Raw genomic sequence first — 23242 nt, forward strand, 5'->3', positions numbered from 1 at the left:
ATCCCTCCTGCATAAGGCCCACCACACAGCAACAGGGTATTTGGTCAGCTGCAGATCAGATGACCCACATCACACTGTTGGGAAGGAGGGCGGCATTTTCTCTGTTAGGCTACAAGAACTCATGTGGAGTTCCCTATGCTGTTTCCTATAACTTCTCAAAAGGGATGTGAATGAAGATAGACAACCTAGAGCAAAGAACCAGAGAAACCCTACTGGCATAGGAATAGAGGCTCAAGGAGTATAACTGTAGAACAAAGAACCATAGTAAGATTAGCTGAGGTGGCACTAAAGGGAAACTGACACACTGGAATAAGGATGCGTCTAGGCTTAAAGACCAATATGTTATTCTGAGATGGTGTACAGAAGAACAGAGCATCCTGAACCACCTGCAGAGGAAGTAATGCTGGACAAACAGTGCTTTAACAAGCCATGTGAGGCTGTTACATACCACTCAGAGCAAGGTTTGTATATGTTATGGTGTCTATTATAGCTAGAGCCCAGGCTTAGAATTTAAGCCTTTTCAGTAATGTCTCCAGTGTTTTGAAGAGCTGCTGCAAAGAGACTGTACACTCATTAACTGTGCAAGGTTAGACCAGATGTTTTAACACACTTGCTAATGAAAATAAAAATTTTTAGCCAAGAGCAACAGCTCAGTTGTTTTATGTGAATGGAGGGAAAGGCTGAGCCCAGTATGGGCTTCCCTCAGAAGTCATCTTCAGAGATGAAGAAAAAACCTTCCTCCTGGAATAGTGTGTCAAAGCTTCCAGATCCTCTTTTAGAACCTACATCTTTTAAGAATGCATCCCACAATTTAAACCACTTAAGCTTCTAGATTTACTTCGCATTTTTGTTTTTCTTTAATAGCAAACTCCAATAAGAAGCAGGAAAGCTGGCCTAAATTGCCAATTTAGTGGTTAAGTTCTAAATAAGAGTTCCAGCAAGCTTCAATTGACCACATAAGTGAAGAACAGAAGTATTTATAGCTTGCTCTCCCTCAGCCACCAGCTCAGAAACCACAGAAGGACATATTAAAACACATGATTTCAAGCATGCGATATCAAGTGCTGAAGCTTCTCTTTCAGCCAAGGACTCCCTCTCTTCTACGGAATATTATTTCCCTTTCCTTCTCTCTTTACTATTTTAAAACAGAGATAGAAACTCATTGCATTAACATGCCTCAAACTATTTTAAGAAAACATAAGTCAGGTACACTGAGATCAAGGGAATTTTACTTCCATACTTTCCTTACACAGTCAAATAATCTTCACCACCTTTTACTCAAGGGCTCAGAACCTTTCCAGAACTCTTATCAGCTCTTAACTCAGTTAAGAAGGCCTTCAAGAACAGCCTACAGCCCATTATCGTGATCCAATTTTTTTTATTGTTCTGGCATTTAATAAATAACTCCGTTTATACAGACATCCAGAGTCAATGCTATTTTCTGTTTTCTCTCTCTCATTCTCACACTCTCCAAACACACACATCATTTCAACACCTAAATGTAGCTCCAGAATAACTTCTCAGAGCACATGCACCTACAGTCAGTTTTCCATGGCGACACAACTCCCTCATCATGAAAGCTGAAACTGGCCAGCTTAAGTCTCAAGGGCACAAGCATTTTCACATTATATGTCACTAATTAAAGTCTAGTAGCTTTTTTTCAGCCTCTCAGGTCACACTTACATCAGCAGCTTCTAAACTAAATTATAGGCATATAGCCATTTTCAGCTCCAGAAGAGTTTCCCATCCACAGCTCCCTACCCACTACCATTCTCTTTCACAAACGTTAGGGCTTCCTCAGATATTATGAATGCCTGAGTTAAGGAACATGAATCAGTCAGCTTAACAGATTACTCAGTAGTTTGAGAATTTTTTTTTTTTTTTTTTTTTATGGAAAACGTTTTGGAAGAGCACACAAGAAATTAAAGCCAGTAGGGAGTGACGACAATAACTGAGTATAGGCTGACTGCAATCATGTTTCTTTAACTGGAAAAACAGGATCCAGGACAAATACTTTAACCTGGTCAGATCCATGGCTATTAAAGCCTCAACTCCATTTACAGTAGATTTTACTGAGCAGATGAAGACAGGGAAATTGTTGTGAAACTCTATTATGGCAATCTTAAAGCATGAATGAACATACACACCAAGCGGTAAAATTACTGCTCAGAATAACAACCTGTGAAGCTTGTAGGTTATCACTTTAAGATGTTATGCAGCTTTATCCACAGAGCCTGTTTTAAACTAGGATGTCTTCTTATTACCATCTGCTCAGAGATGAAAACCAAGAGGGCTGCAAAAGAGGCAGAGTATTTTCTCCTTTAAATTAACATTAAGCATAAGTCAACTGTTCTTATTTTAGAATCGGAATAGTGCAGATTAGAAGGGATCTCTCCAGATCATCTGGTCACTTTTACAAAGAGTTAAAAAGCATGAAGCATTGTCACACTAGTCTACATTAACAAATGTGTTGTTGCTTGTTTTAGAAATATCAAGTTTAAAGAATTATTTTCAGAATTAATTAACTCCAAATACCCTCAGTGAAACAGATGTACACATTGTCTTAGTGCCAAGAAAACCTTGGTTTTTAAGTGTTTGATACTGGCCTTCATACTAAACCAAAGAAACCTTCCTTTACTAGTCTCTCACAGTTGCCTGTGAAAGGGTTAAAGGTGCTGTCGGCTTTCAAAATCCTAAAGGATTCCTGTGCTGGCTAGCATCCTTATTTCAATAAAACCTGCTCTAATATACACATGGGAGGAAATGCTAAGTATATTAATGGCTGCTCCATTTTCCCCCCAAGTCATTATGCTTTGATTGCACTTAGAACTTTGGCAAGGTCAAGCCACATGACACACAAGTGCTCATCACAAGGTTAGTTTGGGGAGGAAGGGTTGGAGTTATTTCCTGGTTGGTTGTTTTGTTTCTAAGTAACATTCCCTTCAGTATGTAGTCCCCTAAACACTTCTCATTCCATAAACAGTAAAGCTTCATGTCAAGTGTTAACTCCCACCCCTCTCCCAATTACTTGTTTTCTGATGCCAGGTGCTACCCACAAAACAAGCCAGTATTCCGTGGATGATAGCAACTAGTCAAATCAGCCCTGACTCATCAGTCATTGCTCTGGGACATCACTGCATCCCAGTTAGAAACATTATCTAGAACACCAGCACTTGGCAGCACTCTTACCCTCACAATGAAACTTGCTACTACTTCATCTGTTTCAGCTTCAAACCCAGAGCAACAGTTACCTTTTTAGGAATGCACCCACATATACTCATTGCCCACTGGTTTGTCACTCAGAGAATGAAGTAAAACAGACATCTCTATCAACAAGCCAATGGCTCAACCAGAATAGAAGGGAAAAGAAAGAGCAAACCTGCCTCTACTGCCAAAGTCCCTTCTGACAGATCTTACAAGATTATAAGAGCTATATACCGCTGCATCGGCCTGCTTAACATTTCTGCTTTGGTCTTTTCTACATATTGTGAGAAACTGAAGCAAAGTCCAGATCACACCTTTAATCAGTTTAAGGAAGAAGTGACATGATGCAGCTGCCTGTGGCCAGCAGCAGCACCACAAACATGCTTTTCCACTCCTGTGCTGATCTAACCAGCCAGCACCAGTCAGGCAGCTCCCTATACTCGAGTCCAGGGGCTGTAAAGATCACATTTCTGCTTTTCCCCTGTGCATCTCCAAGACACAGGTACAAATTTGACAGTGAAGAGTGCAGTGGCACTTTTTCCCCCTCATCTTAATATTCTTTAAATATCATCTAAAAGCCACGTAACCAAGCAGCTGCTATTGTGCAGAAAAAGGTAGTTATAAGCAGAATTAAGTGGTCTGACTAGGGGCAGAGGAAGACAGCAAGAATTAAAAACAATGCTACAGTCTTACTAGCCTTAAAGGTTTGCAAGTATTTACAGTTGTCTCAATGACTCAACTACAACCATTACTCAACCAAACTTTGTTTGGCTTTTGTCAGCATTATCAACATGAAAAAAAAAGCAAATGCATGTGTAAAAGCATTATGATTTTCAGTTTTAAATACCTTATAATTTGTTACATGCAAGAAAATAGCAAAGGAATACTGATATTTTAATTCTACATGCCCAGGAGAAATCTAGCCTCAAGTAATTTAACTTTTTTTTTTTAAACTTATTTTACGTATATGCTGACATAAATCATTAACAAAGTAAAAATGCTCAAGGTAGTCTTTTCACTTCTTAGGAAGGAAGTCAAAGGCTTAAGAACCTTCCTTTAAGAAGGAAAAAGATAAGCTTTTAAAATTTGAGATCTCCTCGACTGAAAGAGATAGGAGATGCAAAACCAGAATCCAGATTGCCCTCTATAAACCTGCCATGTTCACTGTACAGTACTTCACAAAAGCGTGTGAAGTTTTCCTGTTGCTTCTGTGTACAGTCATTAAGTACAGAAGTTTAACTGCCTTTTGTCAAACAAAAAAAAAACTTACAGCATCAAGAAGTCAACATATTATGACTCATCCTAAAGTGATCAAGCATTTCAGGGCTGAGAACAGAGCTTTTTTTCATTTTCCCTTCATTTCTCCCCTCCCAGTGACAGTATGTAGGCACCTCCTACCAAATTAGGCCATCTGGTCACCTGACAACTGTAAACAGTAAACAGACAGTAAACAGTCTTTTTAAGAGATTAACAATACTACATCATTCACTGGTGAAGTTACAATAACCCTGTGGGTTAGTTTCCTTGTGTATTTTTTTTAAATCTTAGAAGGTAAAAGATTTTTGTCATTGTGCTCAATTACTTTGTCATTAAACAAAATTCTTATCTCAGCTTTAACACACCTGTCCCCATACTCCTCACTATGATATTAAAGAACAGACATATATTTAAGTGGCTATCTGTTGTACAGAAAAAATGCAAAGATATCAAAGTCACCAAGAAAGAGTGGATTTTTTTAGGACCTCAAGAACTACTGTAGTTTAAGGTAGTCAGGAATTGGTTGAAAGTGTGGTATAATACTAAACATACCTAAAATGATAACAGTATAAGATATTTTAAAATCTATATATTGGATTTTAAACATTAAAATAACTTGAAAGTGTTTGTGAGGTTATTCAATAAGTCTGTTTTTTAATTTTTTTAAGCATAGATCAACAGAAGGCTTATATTAGCATTAATCTTTCCAAAGTTAATACTGGTGGTCAGGAGGCTAGACTGTGAAAAATTAAGATAACTCTTAAGACATACTTACTGTTAATGTAATTCCACAGACAAACCAAAGAAAAGGAAACTACACCTAATTTACTAGAAAAGAGTTGCAACTATTCTGTACATAAAATGCCAAAGAGTAACAACAGCATTTCAGTACATTCCATGTTTACAGATAAAATGCTGAGCATTAAACTAAAGAAAGGCACAAACATTAATCAATCAAAATCTGCTTATAGAGTAGGGAATCTTTTTGACCAAGCTAAATGTCCAGCCTAAATTTATTTACATTATATTTCTGCTAACATCAGCATGAGAGTTAATTATTCTTTTAGTTATGACTTGGTCAATAAACTGTTTTGAGCCTACCTTTGCAGTATCCTCTCATATCATACTTCACAAAATGAAAGAGTCCGATTCAACATATGCAAATTTTATAGTAAGATTAAATGGCAGACTGGTTTTTAAGAGCTTTCATGGCAGTTAAATTTTAAATAATGACTTCCCCCTCTTAAAAAAAAAATAAGAAAAAAAAATCACAGAATAAGCAGGACATCAACTTTCCCAACAATGTTTCCTCCACATTCATTATACTCATGTCCAGTGATTGGTATGCTATTTCTGTTACTCACCATTAAAGTTCGATGCTAGGCCCATCTTGATGTCATAATGATAGCTTAAGAGATACTAGGATTAAAACATCTGAAGCTAAAATGTGTGCAAAGGCACAGCATCAAGCCAAAGTCACAGGCAAAGATATCAGATATATTTTAACAGAAGATTACCTCTCCTCAGTTGGGGCTGTTCAGCCTGCAGAAGAGGAGGCTCCAGGGAGACCTTATAGTGGCCTTCCAGTACCTAAAGGGGGCCTACAAGAAAGACAAAGAGAAACTTCTGCAGGGCCTGTTGTGACAGGACAAGGGGTAACAGTTTCAAAATAGAGTGAGGTAGATTTAGGTTGGATATTAGGAAAAAATTTTTTACAATGCGAGTTGTAGAACACTGGCACAGGTTGCCCAGAGAGGTGGTGGATGCCCCATCCCTGGAAACATTCAAGGCCAGGCTGGACAGTGCTCCAAGCAACCTGATCTGGTTGGAGATGTCCCTGCTCCTTGCAGGGGGTTGGACTAGATGACCCTTAAAGGTCCTTTCCAACCCAAACCATTCTATAATTCTATGATTCTATCATTTACAAGATGTATTCGGCAGCCAAGCCTTCTCCAAAACACACACAGACATTTTTTCCCCTCACATTAATTATTATATTGTCTTATGCACATCATATATGTTCCAATAACAGTAGTATTTTTCATGGCTTTATTTTGTAAAGATCTCTTGACAAGTATAGCAGTTTAATGTTAGCTACCAAATACCACTGCTGATTCAGATCCGCCTCGAGAGAGGCCACTTACATTCATTATGAGTGGCATAAAATAGTTACAGGACCACAGATAATGGATACTAGTGTTTATAGTTAATTATAATAATTTGTGCAAACAACTCATTAATAGTATTTTGGATAGATGTGAAGGGCTATGTAAAGTGCTAAGCATGAACTGCAAGTTGCTAATGCAATTCAGATAAGAAACCTATTTCATTTCATCTATATGTCCACTTCACAATGTGAATTAGAAGCACAAGAGACGAAAACCTGCTCGGTAAACAGTTCAATTTCTTCCCCCTCCTCAGTTCATCCACACAATTCTCTCTGGACAAGTACTTCATACACAAAATTTCTGCATATAGCTATTTTGATTATTAACATTAAATCCGCAGAACTTTACTGGTGCTTCAGCAGATGTGCTTTTCCAAGCATTTCACAACATCCTATCTTAGTGATGAAGTAGATGAAGAGCCTAATTGTCCTTAATCCTCTATTTAAAATGGGTTAGATTAAATCCTCTTTTAAGGACTGAAGCAAAGAGATTAGTCAGTGCCACCAGTAAAAAGAAATACTCTTCCCACCTCACCCTGCCCCATATCTAGATGAGTTTAAGGATGAATGAGGGAAACAAACTAACCAGTCTCCTATTTCAAAACGGGCAGTTGGTCTACAGGGAAGAGCAGAATAAATGGGAAAGTGTCCCTATAAAATCTCCAAATTCTTAAGCTTTCATGCTTGTAGTAACTACCATGATAACATAAATAAGACCAAGCACCCCAGAACACACAGTATACCTCAGTAACCAGACAGAAAAGCTAGTATGAAGCCTTTCTTGTAGTTGTTTTTTTTTTTGTTGTTTTTTTTTTTTTTTTTTAAATACCAATGCATATCTTGGATCCCTAGTAAATCTTGGCATAATTCTTCACACTGCCAAATGAACTGCATACAATTTCATGAAGTACATGTGCACACATCCACACGTGAATGTACATGCATGTATGCAGATGGAGGAATAAAAGGGAGACATCTGAAGAAGCAGAAGGAGCAGCAGTGTAGAACAGGTAAGTAACAAGAAAACCCCACACCCTAATACACAGTCATTATAGGCTTACGTCAACGCCCACTTATCTTCCTGTGACATAGTAATTTTACTACCTGAAAGTACTAAACTATCCTTACAACTTCTCTTTATGGAAGAGCTGGGTAATACTCTCATCCCTGTCCTGAGGAAAGATGAATGCACAGAGAAATTAACATCCAGATTCAGAAAGATATTTAGGTGCCTTATCAGCCTGTGGTCTTATGGGATGTTCCAAACTCCCCAGCCACTGGCTCATCTCATCAGTCTCCTTGAATAATCCAGGCTAGGCTGCCAGTTTCTTCCTAGAAAGAGTGCATTTTTAATATGATATCACAAATACTTACAAAATTAAAATCAAAGTTAAATTAAAAAAAAAACCAACACAAAATAAAACACTTTTCATGATGACTCAGTGCATGCTTGTACCACAGGCTTCTCAAAGTTATTAGTGGGAGTGAAGAAAAAAAAAAAAACCACAACTGGTGTTTGTATGATGTAAAAAAAGAATCCTTGGTTTGCCTTGTCTACCTGCAGCTGTTGCCATGGCAATTATAGCAGAGAAGATAATAGCATTCCAGTATCATTCTGCCTAACAGTTCAAGATGAACTTCAATTGAAACATCCCTTGACAATTATACAAATAGAAATACTACATTATCCTGTGTAATGATAAACCAGTAGAATAAGCATTATTCTGGAAAAATATAATGTGACTAAAAGACTTGCATAAGGAGAGGCAGGCTATTTTGCTCAAAAAAACCCAAACAGTAAAGTCAAATCCAGTTGCATAACAGGTGTTAAAACATCTGCTCAGTATTTTCTGTGGCACAGTTTTCCCTTGGTTTTCTCTCCCTGCCACACCTGCACATGACATGGAGGAGACATCTAACCATCACTCAGGCAGCAGCTCCTTAAAAAGCACAACTGTTTTCTAGTCAAACTTAAACCTATTTAGACTGAACAAGCTTATTTTCCCTATCTCGATAGCACAAACAGTAGCCAGCTATGATATTTGTAGAACATTTTACTTGTCAGCCAAGTTACTGTTTTCTAAATGTTTCAGATTTAAAAAGCAGACTTAGAAAATCCCATTCCACCTTGCCACTTATTCTTGTTTCAATTTCTATTGTATGACAGGAGCAAAGAATGAATGAGAGACAGTGAACAGTGAATATGTTCAGCTATAAGTGTGCTACGTTGTACCTTGCCGTCTTCCATTCCCAAAAATGACTTTGAAAAGGCTTCCAGCTTTCAGTATAGATACTCTGTGGTGCTTTACAAAAGGCACAAAAAAAAAAAAAAACTATATTTTTAAAATAAAAAATATGCTATCAAAAGAAAAAAAAGCAACTATGCAGTTCTCATCTCAGAACAGACAAGTATTTTTGATGTTAAAAATGGCAAGGTTGAAAGTTCTTGATCTATTTTAAGTAACTGAAATACTTCCACAATTTAGAAGCTCCAAGAGCAATGTTTTCTACTATCAGAGAGCATCTGATGAGTGCAGATGAGCAATATTTTTGTAGTCAATAGCAACCAGCTTGTAATATGTACTCTGGCTTCCTGCAAGTGAGCTGTTTTACATACACAATGTCCTATTTTTATTTGTTTATTCTCAAAAGAAAAATGAAATCATGTTTTTCTTGTGTAAATTAGCTAATTGATGGGGTAGGGGGAGGGGAAAAACAAAGCCCTTGCAATTCTCCATGTTTAGTGCCCCTCAGCAATAAATAACTGATGGAGGAAGAGAGTGGCTGGGACTTTTTTTGAGCCTCGGATTATAATGAAACATCTTAAGAGTACATTACAAAACCAGAATGAACTCAACAAGAGTCACTACTAGTACACAATAGCTAGTTACATTTGCAGAAGTGCCAAATCCCATCAGCCACATGCAATGGTCAGCAGAACCTACTTCTGAGGTAAGTAAAGCTCTCAAACTTTGCCTTTTTTAAGTGACAGGCTGAAAAGCACGCAGAGAACACTCCACACAGACTTCCCCCCCTTCTCCCCGAAAAAAAAAAAAAAAAGTAATTGGAGAATAAGAAAGCAATGGTGCTTAGGGAAACTGGGATTCAGAAGTTACGCATGCTGTTAGACACACTGTTCCATCTTCCACACCATGAAGAACTGGTACCCACAACGAAGCAGGTATGTGAGACGGGAAGCATCTCAGATTTCAAGAAAACATTGTGACACCTGACTTGCACAAGATAACAAAAATGCATTACATACCAGAGATAGACACAAATACTTAAATGCAAGTTACTTATTGCTGACCTGTGAATACACACGTAGCTCCTATTGAGAACATCTTTTGTACAGTCAGGATAGTTTGCAGACAAAGAGTCCATATATAAACACATGACATTTAAAACAGCTTAAGATTTTTGTCAAATTACACCCCTGGAATTAAAAAAAACAAACAAAAAAAAAAACACCACCAAACCCAGAACAACCCACAAGTCTTTTGACTTATAGTAAAAGACAACTAGGAAGGAAACGATGTTTAATAGGCACCCTGACTAAGAAACATCTAGAGAGCCCTAGTTTGCTACCAGTCTGCAATGGTGCTGAGAAAGCTGAAGAAGTATGAGCAAAAGCAAGAACTGGAATGCAAGGATACTCTCATACGTAGTAATTGAACTGAGATTAAAAACAGTAGCTCATCTAAGTGCTTGATAAATGGACTGTCCTTTTAGACACAAATAACTCCACAGCCCTGAGGCATACAATTTTGCCAACTTTCAGGTCAAAGCAGTTACCAGCCTTTGCTCTATCAAAGCTAGATGGGGAAAAAAAAAACCCTGAAGCTTAATATCCATTTTTGTCTACTAAGACTATATACACAATACTTAGGAAATCTAATTAGAAAACAGCTTTAGAATTATACTGCAAATAGAAACAACAAAATTGTCTAAACCAATGACCAAAAGCCACAGGCAGTCATAAAATTTAGTAGAGAACTTTCTAAAAACCCCTAATATAACTTCCTGGTTAGGGTAGTCAATCACCTTCTCAAACTATGATTAAAGCTGACCCATTTCAATGAAAGTGAAAAATAAAGCATCCATCTGTAAACTCATTTTTTCCAACCTCCCCAAAAAAAGATTTTTCAGAAATATCTGCAGAATAGGCCAGCAGCTACCCAGAGGCCAGAGTTGTAATAAATCACTGTTCCTTCTGAAAGTAAATCTCCTCTGCTGCTATACACATTTAGAGACATATACACAGGCAACAAATACTTAACATCCAGACTTGTAATCCTGAAGTAATAGGAGAACCTGAAAGAGGAGAAGCAATAAAGTGGCAGAATCTCTAAATATACTACATAATAGAGGCAAAACCATCCACTAATACAGACCTCTGACCCAGTAGTATTTTCTGTACAACTCAAAGCCATCAACCTGGGCAGGAACATTTACTGATGAGGGCCAGCTGTCTTACAAATACAGAACAGTCACGATACAACGCAAGGCAGTTAGCAACCATTTAGTGTCCAAACAAATGGACGCTAAAGAGTGACATTTTTCTAGATTGCCCAGATATGTTCAAATCCACAGTATTCAGGGATATCCAAATCCACATTCAGCCACAAACAGCTAAGATAGATGTCATCAAGACTTGTTTCAGGATTATTAGCCACCTCTTGACTAGAAAGGGGAAGAACTCCAGAAGTCCCAAGATCAGCAAGAAAGAGAAAACTAATGCAACTGCAGTTATATAGGCAAACCACATTGCTTAATGATATCCACACAGTGTCTGAAATAATCTAACTATAAAACAGAAGCTAATCTTGTATGGACACGGTTTTATTTGTCATTGTATGTTTGTTTTTTCCCCCTCAAATAGTGTACTGCTTAATATTAAGCTAACAAGCTCCTCTAATTACTGAGCACATAGCAGGCTCTCCATGACACTTACAGGATAGCACACTCTAATTCCGTATTCTCAGGCTGTGAGGCCACCCTCCCTGAGGTAGCACACATCCTCTGGGGAATACACAAACAGTCCAAGAAGACAGAGAGGCATGTTAACTGATGCAAAGGCAACATATTTTAACACAATGTGTGACAAACGGTATACCCTACCAAGGCAGTTTTCATGCTACCCTCAGTTAGCTATTATTTATATTACTTGGGAAAGTATATTAAACAATACAGTTGTCAAAGATTCTTATTTATCTTGTTGTAGAAGGCTTATTCAGATTCTGTGTTCCATGTAGTGGAAAAGCTGTATATAAAGATATTTCTACTTCATTCTTTAAAGATACCTCTACTATAGCTCATACAGTTTGAAGCAGTAAAATATACAGAATAATCTAATTAGATGCAATTAAGAAAAGTTACATTGCTGTATTTCAGCTTTAAGGATCACAAAGCATTTAGAATACTACATTGAACTTCATGTCAGCTGCACTGCAGTGAAACTAACACCTTTTCTACATAAAGTGATTCCTTACCAGCAGTCCTATAAATTGCGTATGACTGCAGTAATAGTAAAGGGAAATAAAAGCTGAAACGAAAACAAACAAACAAAAAAAATGTGCAGGATGGATATAAAGAGGCAGAACAACAGAAAGTCAAATCAGAAATTTAAATAAGAGAAAGGCATCACTTCCTCTGTCCTTCTAAGAAGCTACACCATCTTTTGGTGAAGAGATATGACCTACAATATAACTAGTATGCTGAACAAGCATCTTATTCAACCCACCCCACTGAACTGTTCTGATGCCTGAAGATACAAAGATGACACTCAATGCAGGTAAAACAGCAGACAAATATTTGAAAACTCTAACTGGGAAAGCAACTGACTTAAACTTGAACTGACAGCACCCAGTCATTGTTATGCTTACATAGGGCCTTGGAGATAGGTGCTATTTTGCATTGCTCCAGGACAGCAACTGCAACAATGGTATGGGAAAAAGGACTGGAGGGACCTTCACAATCAGGACAAGCCACCTGGAATTTAACTTCTGCCTTTATGTCCTACAACATACAGTAAAGAGAAAGAAAAGAAACCACGCAGAACTCTTAGTAATCATCCTATTTGAGGTCTCAATTAGAACAACGCTCAGCAACTGTTTGTTTTCCCAAGATCGTACCACACCACCTGTAAGAGCTCCCAGCTGTCATCATCTCCAGCCCGCATCAGCCAGGGTTCTGAAAATAATCAAGAGACCAGCCTGCTCCAAGAAGGACCTGCAGCTGAACAAGACCAGGACACAACTTGCAGAACAAAAATTCATAGTTCTAGGACCTCAATCATCAAATAGTTTCTGTATAGATTTTAACTAAACTCAAGTTTGAGCTTACTTTTATATAAGCACAAGATGTACCTATTCTCACTGACTCTCTCACAGAAACACCGCTGCTTTGTCTCCCTTACTGAAAAGCAGCTTGGAAAGAAGTAGGCACACCTACACTTGTGTGGCATAGCTAGTGTGTATAGAACTTGGGTGAACAACTATGGGGCAATACTGCTGATGCATGCATCTGCTACTCAGGTACAGCAGTCAGTTTCAGGCTCAGCATTCAAAGTATTCATTTTCATTTTCACTGCTGTAGCTACACAAAAATAAGTGAACTACAGAGAAAAAAAATAACAAAAAGAAAATACACAAAACACACAGGTTTCAGCCTGCCAGATCTTAACAGCCTTATGGAATAAGGAACACAAATTTACTTACACAGTAGCTTTTTTCAAAATTACTTTTCCTTGGAAGAAAGGATTAAAAATTAAAAATTGAAGGAATGCAAAAGAACAAGAAGCAACAAGTGAAAATATACAAGGCAGCCTGGAACAGCTAGGCAATTATCTAGACATAACCTATTGGCACACATACAATACATAAAGCAGCATGATCTAGAAAATAGAAACACTTCCTCACATGGAATATAACAATGTTTCATTTAGCTTTTAGAGACTGCTAAGTTACTCTAATCAGCAGCACAGGAGGGTGACAACAGTCCATAACTTAAAAGCTCAAGTGCTTTATTTTCAGCCTTCTGTCTTCTCATGTACATCTCCATCTTTTAAATTAACTGCCATGATTACTCTCAAGCCTGGTTGTTTTTTTTTTTTTTTGTATTTGATGTTTAAGCCTACTTTGAAAGGGAGGTTAGCAACAATGTTATGCAGAAGAAATTTAGAGACCACAGCATGCTCCGTGCACAATACATGCACTATTTGTATAGGCTCCAGATGTAAGCACGCAAACATACACAGAAAATACATAAACTGAATCCAGGTTAGATCAGCACTAACATATTAGTACACTGAAACTGATCCTGCCTGCTTCCAGACAGAGCTCAGCAGAGTCCAACCCGAGCTTTGCATATCCACAGAGACTTCTGCTTCTCTTATACCTTGTTATATTTTGAGGATTCTCCTCCTTCCCTTAGGGCCACTTTCTAAGGATCCATATACACGCAGTTGCTTTCACTACTTACCTCATTTCACAGAATACTCTAATATAAGCAAACAAACAAAAAAAAACAACACCACAGTAATTTTTTTTACCTCTGCCGTTTTTTCTTTGTTCATATGTAAAGAAAGTTCAGCCTGTATTATGTGGAGATATGCTTAGTTTTGTGCATATCAATTGCTATTTACTTTTGCTTGGTCAGAGCACGAAAGTTTCCTCACTTACAGTACTTCCTGCATGGGATGAAAAGCTGCGTGTATGTGGAAATCCCAATTATCTCTCCAGATCTTTTTAATTTTTTTTTCTACATCTAAAAGCAGAAATCTGCAGTTTCCTAGTATTGGTGGTCCCATTGTATAAGTCCACATTCACTGACATTCCACCAATTTACTAAAACTATTATTCTGAACATTCGCTAGGGATTAAACAAAACCGGATTTGCACTCACTGATGCGCCTCACCCTACACTTGGAACCACTCTAAGGCACTACTGATTTGGTCCCTGAGACGGTACGGGTGTGGGAAAACATGCTGACCAAAAAGGAAGATCAACTCCATTTTCCCAAAGTACACGAAGTTTAGCGTATTTGCATCTTACTACACACATCTACAAAAACTTGGTAGTCGTCTGTGTATTTAAAATTGGACAATTGCAGAAAACGCAGCATGACTGAAACAACATAACAAGGAGAAAGAAAAAAAAAAACCGCACCAACAACAAAACTCTAGAGGTTTTATCCTGAAAACTACGTATCTCAGCACACTGTAAATTACAGTGCTCTGAACTTAGGTCAACCCGTTCTGGTTTAACCAAGGGCAGCCCCGCAACAAGCAACCCGGGCAGAGGGCTGCAGGGAACCCATGAACAACCGCTGCACCCTCCCTTTCCACAGAAAGAAAAATAAATAGATAAATAAATAAATCTCGTGTAGCAGCCCCCAAGGCTTCCCCCGGCCGCCGTGCGAGTCATGGGACCGCCGAACTCCTGACCGAGCCCTTTCTGCCAGCCTGGGGACGCAGCGCAGACCCACACGACCCCTCGCCCCGCCCCGTGTTGGCAGCCCCGCCGGGCGGCGGGGGTTCGCCAGCGCCTGGGGTACGAGCGGCGCTTTGAGGGGAAGCCCCCGGAGAGAGCTTCCTCAGGGGCGGCTCCGGGGCCCCGCCGGGACGGGCCCGGCCGTCGGTACTCACGTATCGGCTCACGAGGGTCCGGAGGAGGCTGCAATCCATGGCGGGCGGGCGGCCGCCGCTGCCCGGACACTCAGGTTCGCGCCGCCGGGTGCTCGCCGGTGCCGCCGGGCTCCCTGGCTCGCCTCACTTCCCACATGCAGGGAACCGCGCTCGCCCCGCCAGACCGCTGGTACTCCAGCCCGGCGCTCGCCGCCGTTCCCGGTTAAGCCATGTGCTCGCCACCGCCGCTACGGCGCGGCACCCCGCGGCCCCTCATACCCCTCTGGTGCCGGTGCCGCCGCCGCCACAACACTTTCGCGGAGAGGAGGCGGGGAGGCAAGCCGCCGCCAACCACTGCCGAGTCGGACGGCTCCCGAGCAGCACGCTCCCCTCTCCCGCCCCCCGCGGGCCGCCCGGGGCTTTATCCGGTGGGCGGGTGGGGGGAGGGAGGGGGCCGCCCGCGCGCCGCTCCCCCTTCACGCGCGCAGACCCGCCCGGCCCCGGCCCGCCTCGCGCCGCTCCCGCTTTGATCTGCTCGGGCGGCCCCGGCGGCGCGCGTCACGCGGGGCGGGCGGGCATGCGCGCGCCGCCACACACCTTCCTTCACCCCCCCGCCCCGCGCCTGTCGCCAGCGCGCGCCTCGTTTTTTACACACAGGCGCCGCGCGCGCCCGGGCTGGGTGGGTAGGTTTCGCCTGCCCCCCGCCGCCAACGGCCGTTAACGGCTCCACAGCTAGGGGCTGCCCGCGCCGGTGGCTGGCCTGGGGGTGAGCGGAGAGAGGCGGGGGTATAAAGCCTGTCGAGAAGAGAAAAGCATTTTAAAACCTCCTTCTCTCTCTTCCCCGTGCTCCCGGTGCTTCCCCCCGCCCCGGCCCCGCTGCGCCCCGCGGATCGGGGCAGGGTGGGAGAAGCAGGGCGGGCGCCCCAGGCGAAGGGAAAGGGGGCAGATGAGGAGGCGGAGAGCAACAGGGAGCAGCCGGCGCGCCCTTCCGGGGAGCTGCGGAGCGGAGGTGTTGGCAGCCCGGAGGCGCCGGGGTGTCCTCCCGTCGGTGCCCGGAGTGATGGGGCGTTCGCTCTCCCGCCGAGTTGGGCCGCCCGGCGTACGGCGTGCCTTTTGTTAGACCACAAATACGTTTGAAATAACTGTTACCGATACGATGCGGCAGGTCAAAATTGTATTAAAGGCAAAAATCTCCTTCGCAGAGCCCTGTCCGCGTTCCTTTACATCTGGGCGTCCCAGGAAGGGCTGTGTGTGAGGTACGCTACTGCGCTGAGGCGCGGCCTTGTGTCTGGACGCGAAACAGGTCGAAACTTCCCCTCCTCCCTGCTTATAAAGCGCAGCCAAAACCAGTTAAAGAAATCTCTTTTCAGTGACTGAGGCTCAAACATTACACCCCTAATAAGCCTGCAAACAGTAGGAACGGCTTGTAGCGCGTGAAGGGATAAGCAGAAGCCAGCAAAAAAAAAAAAGAAAAATGGGCCCAAAGCGAAGTAAGAGCATATCTTTATTCCATTTTTTTTTCAAGATACCTAAAGAACACCTTTAAAGGCCATTGTTCTCCTCAAGTGTTCTGTTTGCATGCCATTCATACCAAAGGACTCACTCAAGTTTGCAATAATCTTGTCGGTAGTTTCAGATAATTTGTGTATTACTCAGTACGACTTAATATAAAACTAAGACTTTAAACTAAATACTTTCCCCAAAATTAATTATAACTTACTAATTTAATAAAATTCAATATTTTACTTTAAAAAGTTAATTTTAACAAAAGCAAACAAAGTCAAAAGCTTTTTATAGTGATGAGAATTCATTCCCCTTAGCAGCAATCGTGTAAGTTGTCCTTTATCATCTAGCTCTTGGCCAAAACTAGGCAATTTTTGCTCCTTTGATTCCTATGTTGTTGCAATTCAGTAGTTCTCTGTACCTGAATTTCTAAGCCAACTAACCTTTGTGGAAAAATAGAGATTACACTATTTGACATCATCACATAAATACTAAGATAAAGGACATGTGACTGATTCTTCACAGGTCACCTTTAATTTAGATGCATTATATGTGTTCAGCATTTTTTTATTACTGGTTAGATTGCAAAATGTGTAATTTAATGCACAGTAAGTGCAGTGTGGTCAAGCTAATGTTGCTATTCAAACTCTAAAGTGATGTTGGTCTAAAACTGAATTTTCTTCATGTCGGTTACTACTAATAATTTATATTAATTTTGCAGCACCTCCCATTTTCATGCTCCTGTTTACAGATGTAACACTTCTGTAACATAGGCTTTTGTACTTAAATTTCACTTTCAATAAATTATCACTGAAACTGAAAGGGAAAAATAATTGAAGAGCTATGAAATGACAGCAATTTTTTCTCAAAATTAGCAATTCTGCATGAGTTAAAACTACTTTCTTATCTGGTTTTTTTTTTACATTAACAATTACGTGTTAAAATGATATTCTGTGTACATATAACTCTTTAGGGAACTGGTTTATTACAAAAACCACAGAGGAACCTAATTCATGAACATACAGTGATAATGTCAAACTACACAGATTGCAAAGCTGAAACAGGACATTGTTTTAGTTGTTTTTTAGGATACTTCTTTGTCTAGCCATTCTGTTTTCAAAGAATCTATGGAATATTCATATTTTGCAATATTTTTACAACTTATGACACTTCTAGTCAAACCATGCCATTTAATCAATCCAGTGTCTTTAATGATATTGCTTCTTACTCAGATTTTGAATTAAAGCAAATTTTCAAATTATGCGGACAACTGCTTTTTAAGATTTTCTTTCTTTTAATGCATTCGCTAGTTTATTTTGTCCAAATACTGCGATATATTTTCCTCATAATTAAGTGTCATTTCTTCATAGAAGCAGGTAATTACTCCTACAGGTTAAAACCTGCGATATCTATACACTGTTTCCATTAGAGAATCTGCATGAGGTGCCACGCTGTGGCATGGGCATACTCTACGCATGGCATAGAGCATTTCTGAAGGGAAAGAAGTTCACTTGACGAGCCGGTAACAGTTAACAGCAGCTCAGTGCTGAGCATGATCCATCACAGGGATATTTCTGAGCTCCTTGCTGTCTCCTCAGCTTAGGTAACCAAGATGGGGCTGCAAGAAACAGCTTCCTCAGATCCAGAGCCTGCAGCCCGCTGGCCGGTGTAGGTCCCACGTGGATGCGAAGGTTGGCTGTATTCTCTAAGGTGAAAAGGGGACCACAGCTCCTGTTCTCACTGACTCTGAAAGAGTCAAGGGCAGGGGGAAGGGACACACATGCTCAGATTCACATTTGCCGTTTCCAGGCTACTGCTCAAGCTAAGCTGAGCAGCGTCTCTCTGCCCTTCCCGTTGAACCTGTGGCACTGTGCTGCCAAGAAAAAGATAGAAAAGGAGCACAGCTGGATCATGGGCACATACTGAGGTGAAATCCCAGCCTCCCTTAGTCGTCCTTTATGCCCGTATTTCCGCAAAAATGAAACCTAAATGTGCAGAGCATTGGTAGGCCACTGAAAGTTAACACAGGATGCCCTTGCCGACTAAAGAGTGTTTGTGCAGAGAGACTGAACAGCAGATATGTATTCCTTTTTGGCGTGACAAGCTTCTCCAGGGTTAGTAAGCAACTGAGCAGGGTGTTTGGGTCACGCTTTTGGACTTAGGTACCTCAAATCAGCCTAAGTCAGGCTTAAGGTGCCTGAGTCCTTTATTGGATCTAGCCTGAAGTGACTTGCTAAAGGTCACATTGTGACTTAACAGTCGAGCCAAAAGAGGAACCTTGATCATATTGGTCATGGATCTGTTCTGCCTATTATGCAATGTTTCACTTTTAAGCAATTTATTAAACTGATTGTCTTTGTCTTTGAATATGCCATAACATTTATTTCACTCCTCATTTCTCGTTTTAAAAATAAATTCCTAAAATTACCTGTATGCTGTCTCTACCTTCTGTGACCTAGCTATCTTTTCCAAATTTCCTTCTTCTTTTCTGACTGCAGATTAGACGTCCTGTTCTATTGCTCTCCATTTCTCCTTCCTGTTCTTACTGAATGATTCTTTCTGATCCATTACTGGCCTCTCAGCCTACTCCTGCCTGCCCAGCTGGATTACCAAATGCTCTAGATCTTACTACTTACCGCAGGATCTCCCATCCCTTCTGATTTATTTACCGTATCAGTACGGCTCTGCCTGAAACCTCCTGCTCATTGTTTGAATAGCGTTAGACATCAAGATGAATATAATAGTGTGCAAAATATTTACTCTTCTTATGTACAGCTGTATTTTCTGCTACTTTGCAGTCATTATTAAGGTGTCCTGTTTCATAATTGCTGTGAAAATTCTGAGACTGGTCCGAGGGCAGCAGCTCACTTCATGCTGAATTCTCTTCTTAAGGCAGTGGTACTCTGTGGTTTACCTCACCTCAGCTTTGGAAGGTGGGAAGGTAGGATTTAAAGCCAAGTTCCACAGTTATCACAGGCACAGTGGTGATACAGTATACATTGATAATATGATAGACATCAGAGGCACTGGAGTTCTAGATTTTGAGATGTTTAACAGATTCCTGCTTCCTATTACATTAGTGACTGTGTACCTCTAGTAGTTCCGGCCAAAGTGATTAAATACTTCTTGAAAATACTGTGAGTGGTCAGAGTGGACTTGGGCATACGTGAGAACAGTGTGAGAAGAGGGAAACAACAGAGATTGAAAAGCCATTCATTGTATGCAGCTGATCTGCTTGAGAAACTGTTGTGTACTGTCCTGATTTCAGCCGGGATGGAGTTAATTTTCTTCCCAGTAGCTGCTGTGTTTTGGATTTAATATGGGATTTGGTGTGTAAAGAATGTTGGTAATGCACTGATGTTATTAGTTGTTGCAAAGAGAGCAAGGACTTTTTTCAGCTTCCCAGGTTTTGCTAATGTGCAGGTGCAAGCAGCTGGGAGGGCAATAGCCAGTACAGCTGATGCAAACTGGCCGAAGGAAGTGTTCCATACCATAGGCATCATGCTCAGTATATAATTGGGGGTTGGCCAGTGGGCAGCTCTTTCTCAGGAGATCGCTGTTCTGAGATTGCTCTCAGTTCCACCCCATAATTGCTGCTTGGGGTGTGCTGTATTGGTCATTTGGCAGTGAGAAATTGTGCATTGTTCATTTAGCATATTCTATTATTATTATAATTATTAATATAAATAATCATTATTACTATATCTTCCTTTGCTGTCCTACTAAATGGTCTTTATCTCAACCCACAAGTTTTCCTTTCTTTCCAATGCTCACCCCCATTCCACCTGAGGGGGGAGCGAGCAAATGGATGCATGGTGCTTAGTTGCCAGCTGGGGTTAAACCATAACATGTACTTTGAGTGAAATTGCTTATTCTACAGTGTTCCTGACTTTTCCCCTGCAAATATATCACTTCTTAATTGTGTCTCTCCCTCTATTATATTCCCAAAAAGCTAATCAAAAGACCAACTTCTTCTCTTTCTTGCGTCTACGCTCTGTATTTAAACTAGTTAATTTGTATTAACAAGGGAAATTATTCCCTCAGTGGAACAGATGTTTATGCTTTGATCTATTGCAAATATTATTTTCTCAGATCCTTCTGAATATTGTTTGTGAAAAGAGATACCAACACTAATTTTGAAGTTTTTGTTTTATGTTAAAAACGTTTCAGTGCCTGATGGTTGTGATAGATGTATTCAATTTAAAGAAGAATGTAAGTAACAGTTATTGTGGTACTCTGAGGACTTACCTGCCCAGGACAGTTAACAAATTGAAGGTGAAACCAAAGCATGAAGCCAAAGCAAGTAAAATGGCCAACAGCAAACCACAGTGATGATGATGGATAAAGAATTGGCTGGATGGCCACAGTCAAAGAGTTGTGGTCAAGGTCTCAATGTCCAAGTGGAGAGTGGTGACAAGTAGTGTTCCTCAGGGGTCAGTATTGGGCCCAACCCTGTTTAACTTCTTTGTCAGTGACATGGAGAGTAGGATTGAGTGCACCCTCAGCACGTTTGCCGATGACACCAAGCTCTGTGGTGCGGTTGACACACTGGAGGGGAGGGATGCCATCCAGAGGGACCTTGACAGGCTGGAGAGGTGGGCCCGTGCCAACCTCATGAAGTTCAGCCAGGCCAAGTGCAAGGTCCTGCCCATGGGCTGGGCAACCCCAGGCACAAATACAGGTTGGGCGGAGAATGGATTGACAACAGCCCTGAGGAGAAGGACTTGGGTGTGCTGGTGGACGAGAAGCTCAACATGAGCCGACAATGCGCCCTTGCAGCCCAGAAAGCCAACTGCATCCTGGGCTGCATTAAAAGGAACATGGCCAGCAGGTTGAGGGAGATGATTCTGCCCCTCTACTCTGCCCTGGTGAGACCCCACCTGGAGTACTGTGTCCAGCTCTGGAGCCCCTAAACATAAGAAGAAGACCTGTTGGAGCAGGTCTAGAAGAGGGTCACAAAGACGATAAAGAGGGCTGGAGCACCTTTCCTATGAGGACAGGCTGAGAGAGTTGGGGCTGTTCAGCCTGGAGAAGAGGAGGCTCCAGGGAGACCTTATAGCTGTCTTCCGGTACCTACATGGGGGCCTAGAGGAAAAACAGGGAGAAACTCTTTAGCAGGGCCTGTTGTGATAGGACAAGGGGTAATAGTTTTAAAATAGAGGGAGGTAGATTCAGATTAGACATTAGGAAAATAATTTTTACACTGAAGGTGATGGAACACTGGCACAGGTTGCCCAGAGAGGTGGTAGATGCCCCGTCCCTGGAAACATTCAAGGCCAGGTTGGACAGGGCTCTGAGCAACCCGATCTGGTTGGAGATGTCCCTGCTCCTTGTAGAAGGGCTGGACTAGATGACCTTAAGGGTCCCTTCCAACCCAAACTATTCTATGATTTTATTAGAAGTGGAGTGGCTCAAAGGATAGAGGATTAAGCACTGGAGATTGAAGAGCACTTCACTCTTGCTTGACATTCTTTGTCTAGATCTGTTTTTTTTCCAGAAAGTACATCTAAAAATGAGACATATTTCTGGCTCTTTGACCTCTCTGTTTCTAACCTCTGGCAACAATGCATAACTTCTGTTATACTCAAAAGCTAAATGCACTGTCATTATGGCAAAATGTAATTCCCACATCCTTGCTAACAAAGGTGACCTTTGTTATATAGTTTCTTAACAAAATCCTCTAAAAGAACGGAGTTTGGCTGCTGAGTATCCAACACGGTCAGATAAATGCATGTCAGTTAAAATAATTTGGCTGCAGTCTTCTGCCTGCTCACGCAGTTCTCTGCAATTACAAGCAAGATTTGTTCATCTGCATTACCTGTGTACGTGTAACTTAATGACTCACGGAGAAATCTTGGTCATTGGCAAATACGTCTTTGCAAGAGATCCAGTCCCTGGCTGCTGCAAAGCGATCCTTTTCACCAGGAAAGGCACAGCATTCAGGAAGGTCTTACTGGTGACACAGAACAGCAGAGGGTCCTGTCACGTGGACCATTTGGAAGACTTGCCCCATCACTGTGAAATGTTGTATTAAACTCATTAAAGGGAAACCCGGCCTCCGCCAGAGGAAGCTTCTCCTGGGACGAAATGCTGTTGGCTGCTATGGTTACTAATGTGATCTCCCATTTACTTCCGTGTTCACTCACCTGCTTTCCCATTCAGACACGACACACAAGTACCTTCAGAGATATTTGTTGCTGGAATAGTGACAAACCTCATTAGTGGCAGCCATGCATAGCCAAAGAGGAAAAAAAGATACAAATGAGCAGAGAGTAAACAGCAGAAAGGAAAGTGCTGGAATCTGTAGGTACTGTGAATAATATTCTGTCCTTGCTGCTGAACTTTGTGTTCTCTTCGCTTTGGATTTGCATTAATGTTAGCCTTGCCTTATGTCTCTATTTTACACTTCAGTGCCTCAATCCGGCAATGAACTCCCCACAGTCAGATTCCTGTGACTGTAGAGCCGAGTGCAGTTATCGGGATC

At 41.3% G+C, this 23242-nt stretch overlaps 1 protein-coding gene across 2 annotated transcripts in view; it reads right to left on the bottom strand.

Annotated features, from left to right (window-relative positions):
- The window catches only part of ATP11A (ATPase phospholipid transporting 11A), a 128143-nt gene extending 112528 nt beyond the window's left edge, over positions 1 to 15615 (bottom strand). For both annotated transcript variants that reach the window (XM_086770348.1, XM_086770356.1), the window contains exon 1: positions 15277 to 15615. In XM_086770348.1, coding sequence (XP_086626474.1) covers positions 15277 to 15315 — 39 coding nt within the window. In that variant the 5' untranslated portion in view covers positions 15316 to 15615. The remainder of the gene's footprint in view (positions 1 to 15276) is intronic.
- Between the last annotated feature and the right edge of the window lie 7627 nt (positions 15616 to 23242).

Source organism: Chlamydotis macqueenii, chromosome 1, assembly GCF_036417535.1.
Source record: "Chlamydotis macqueenii isolate bChlMac1 chromosome 1, bChlMac1.mat, whole genome shotgun sequence".
Classification (NCBI taxonomy): domain Eukaryota; kingdom Metazoa; phylum Chordata; class Aves; order Otidiformes; family Otididae; genus Chlamydotis; species Chlamydotis macqueenii.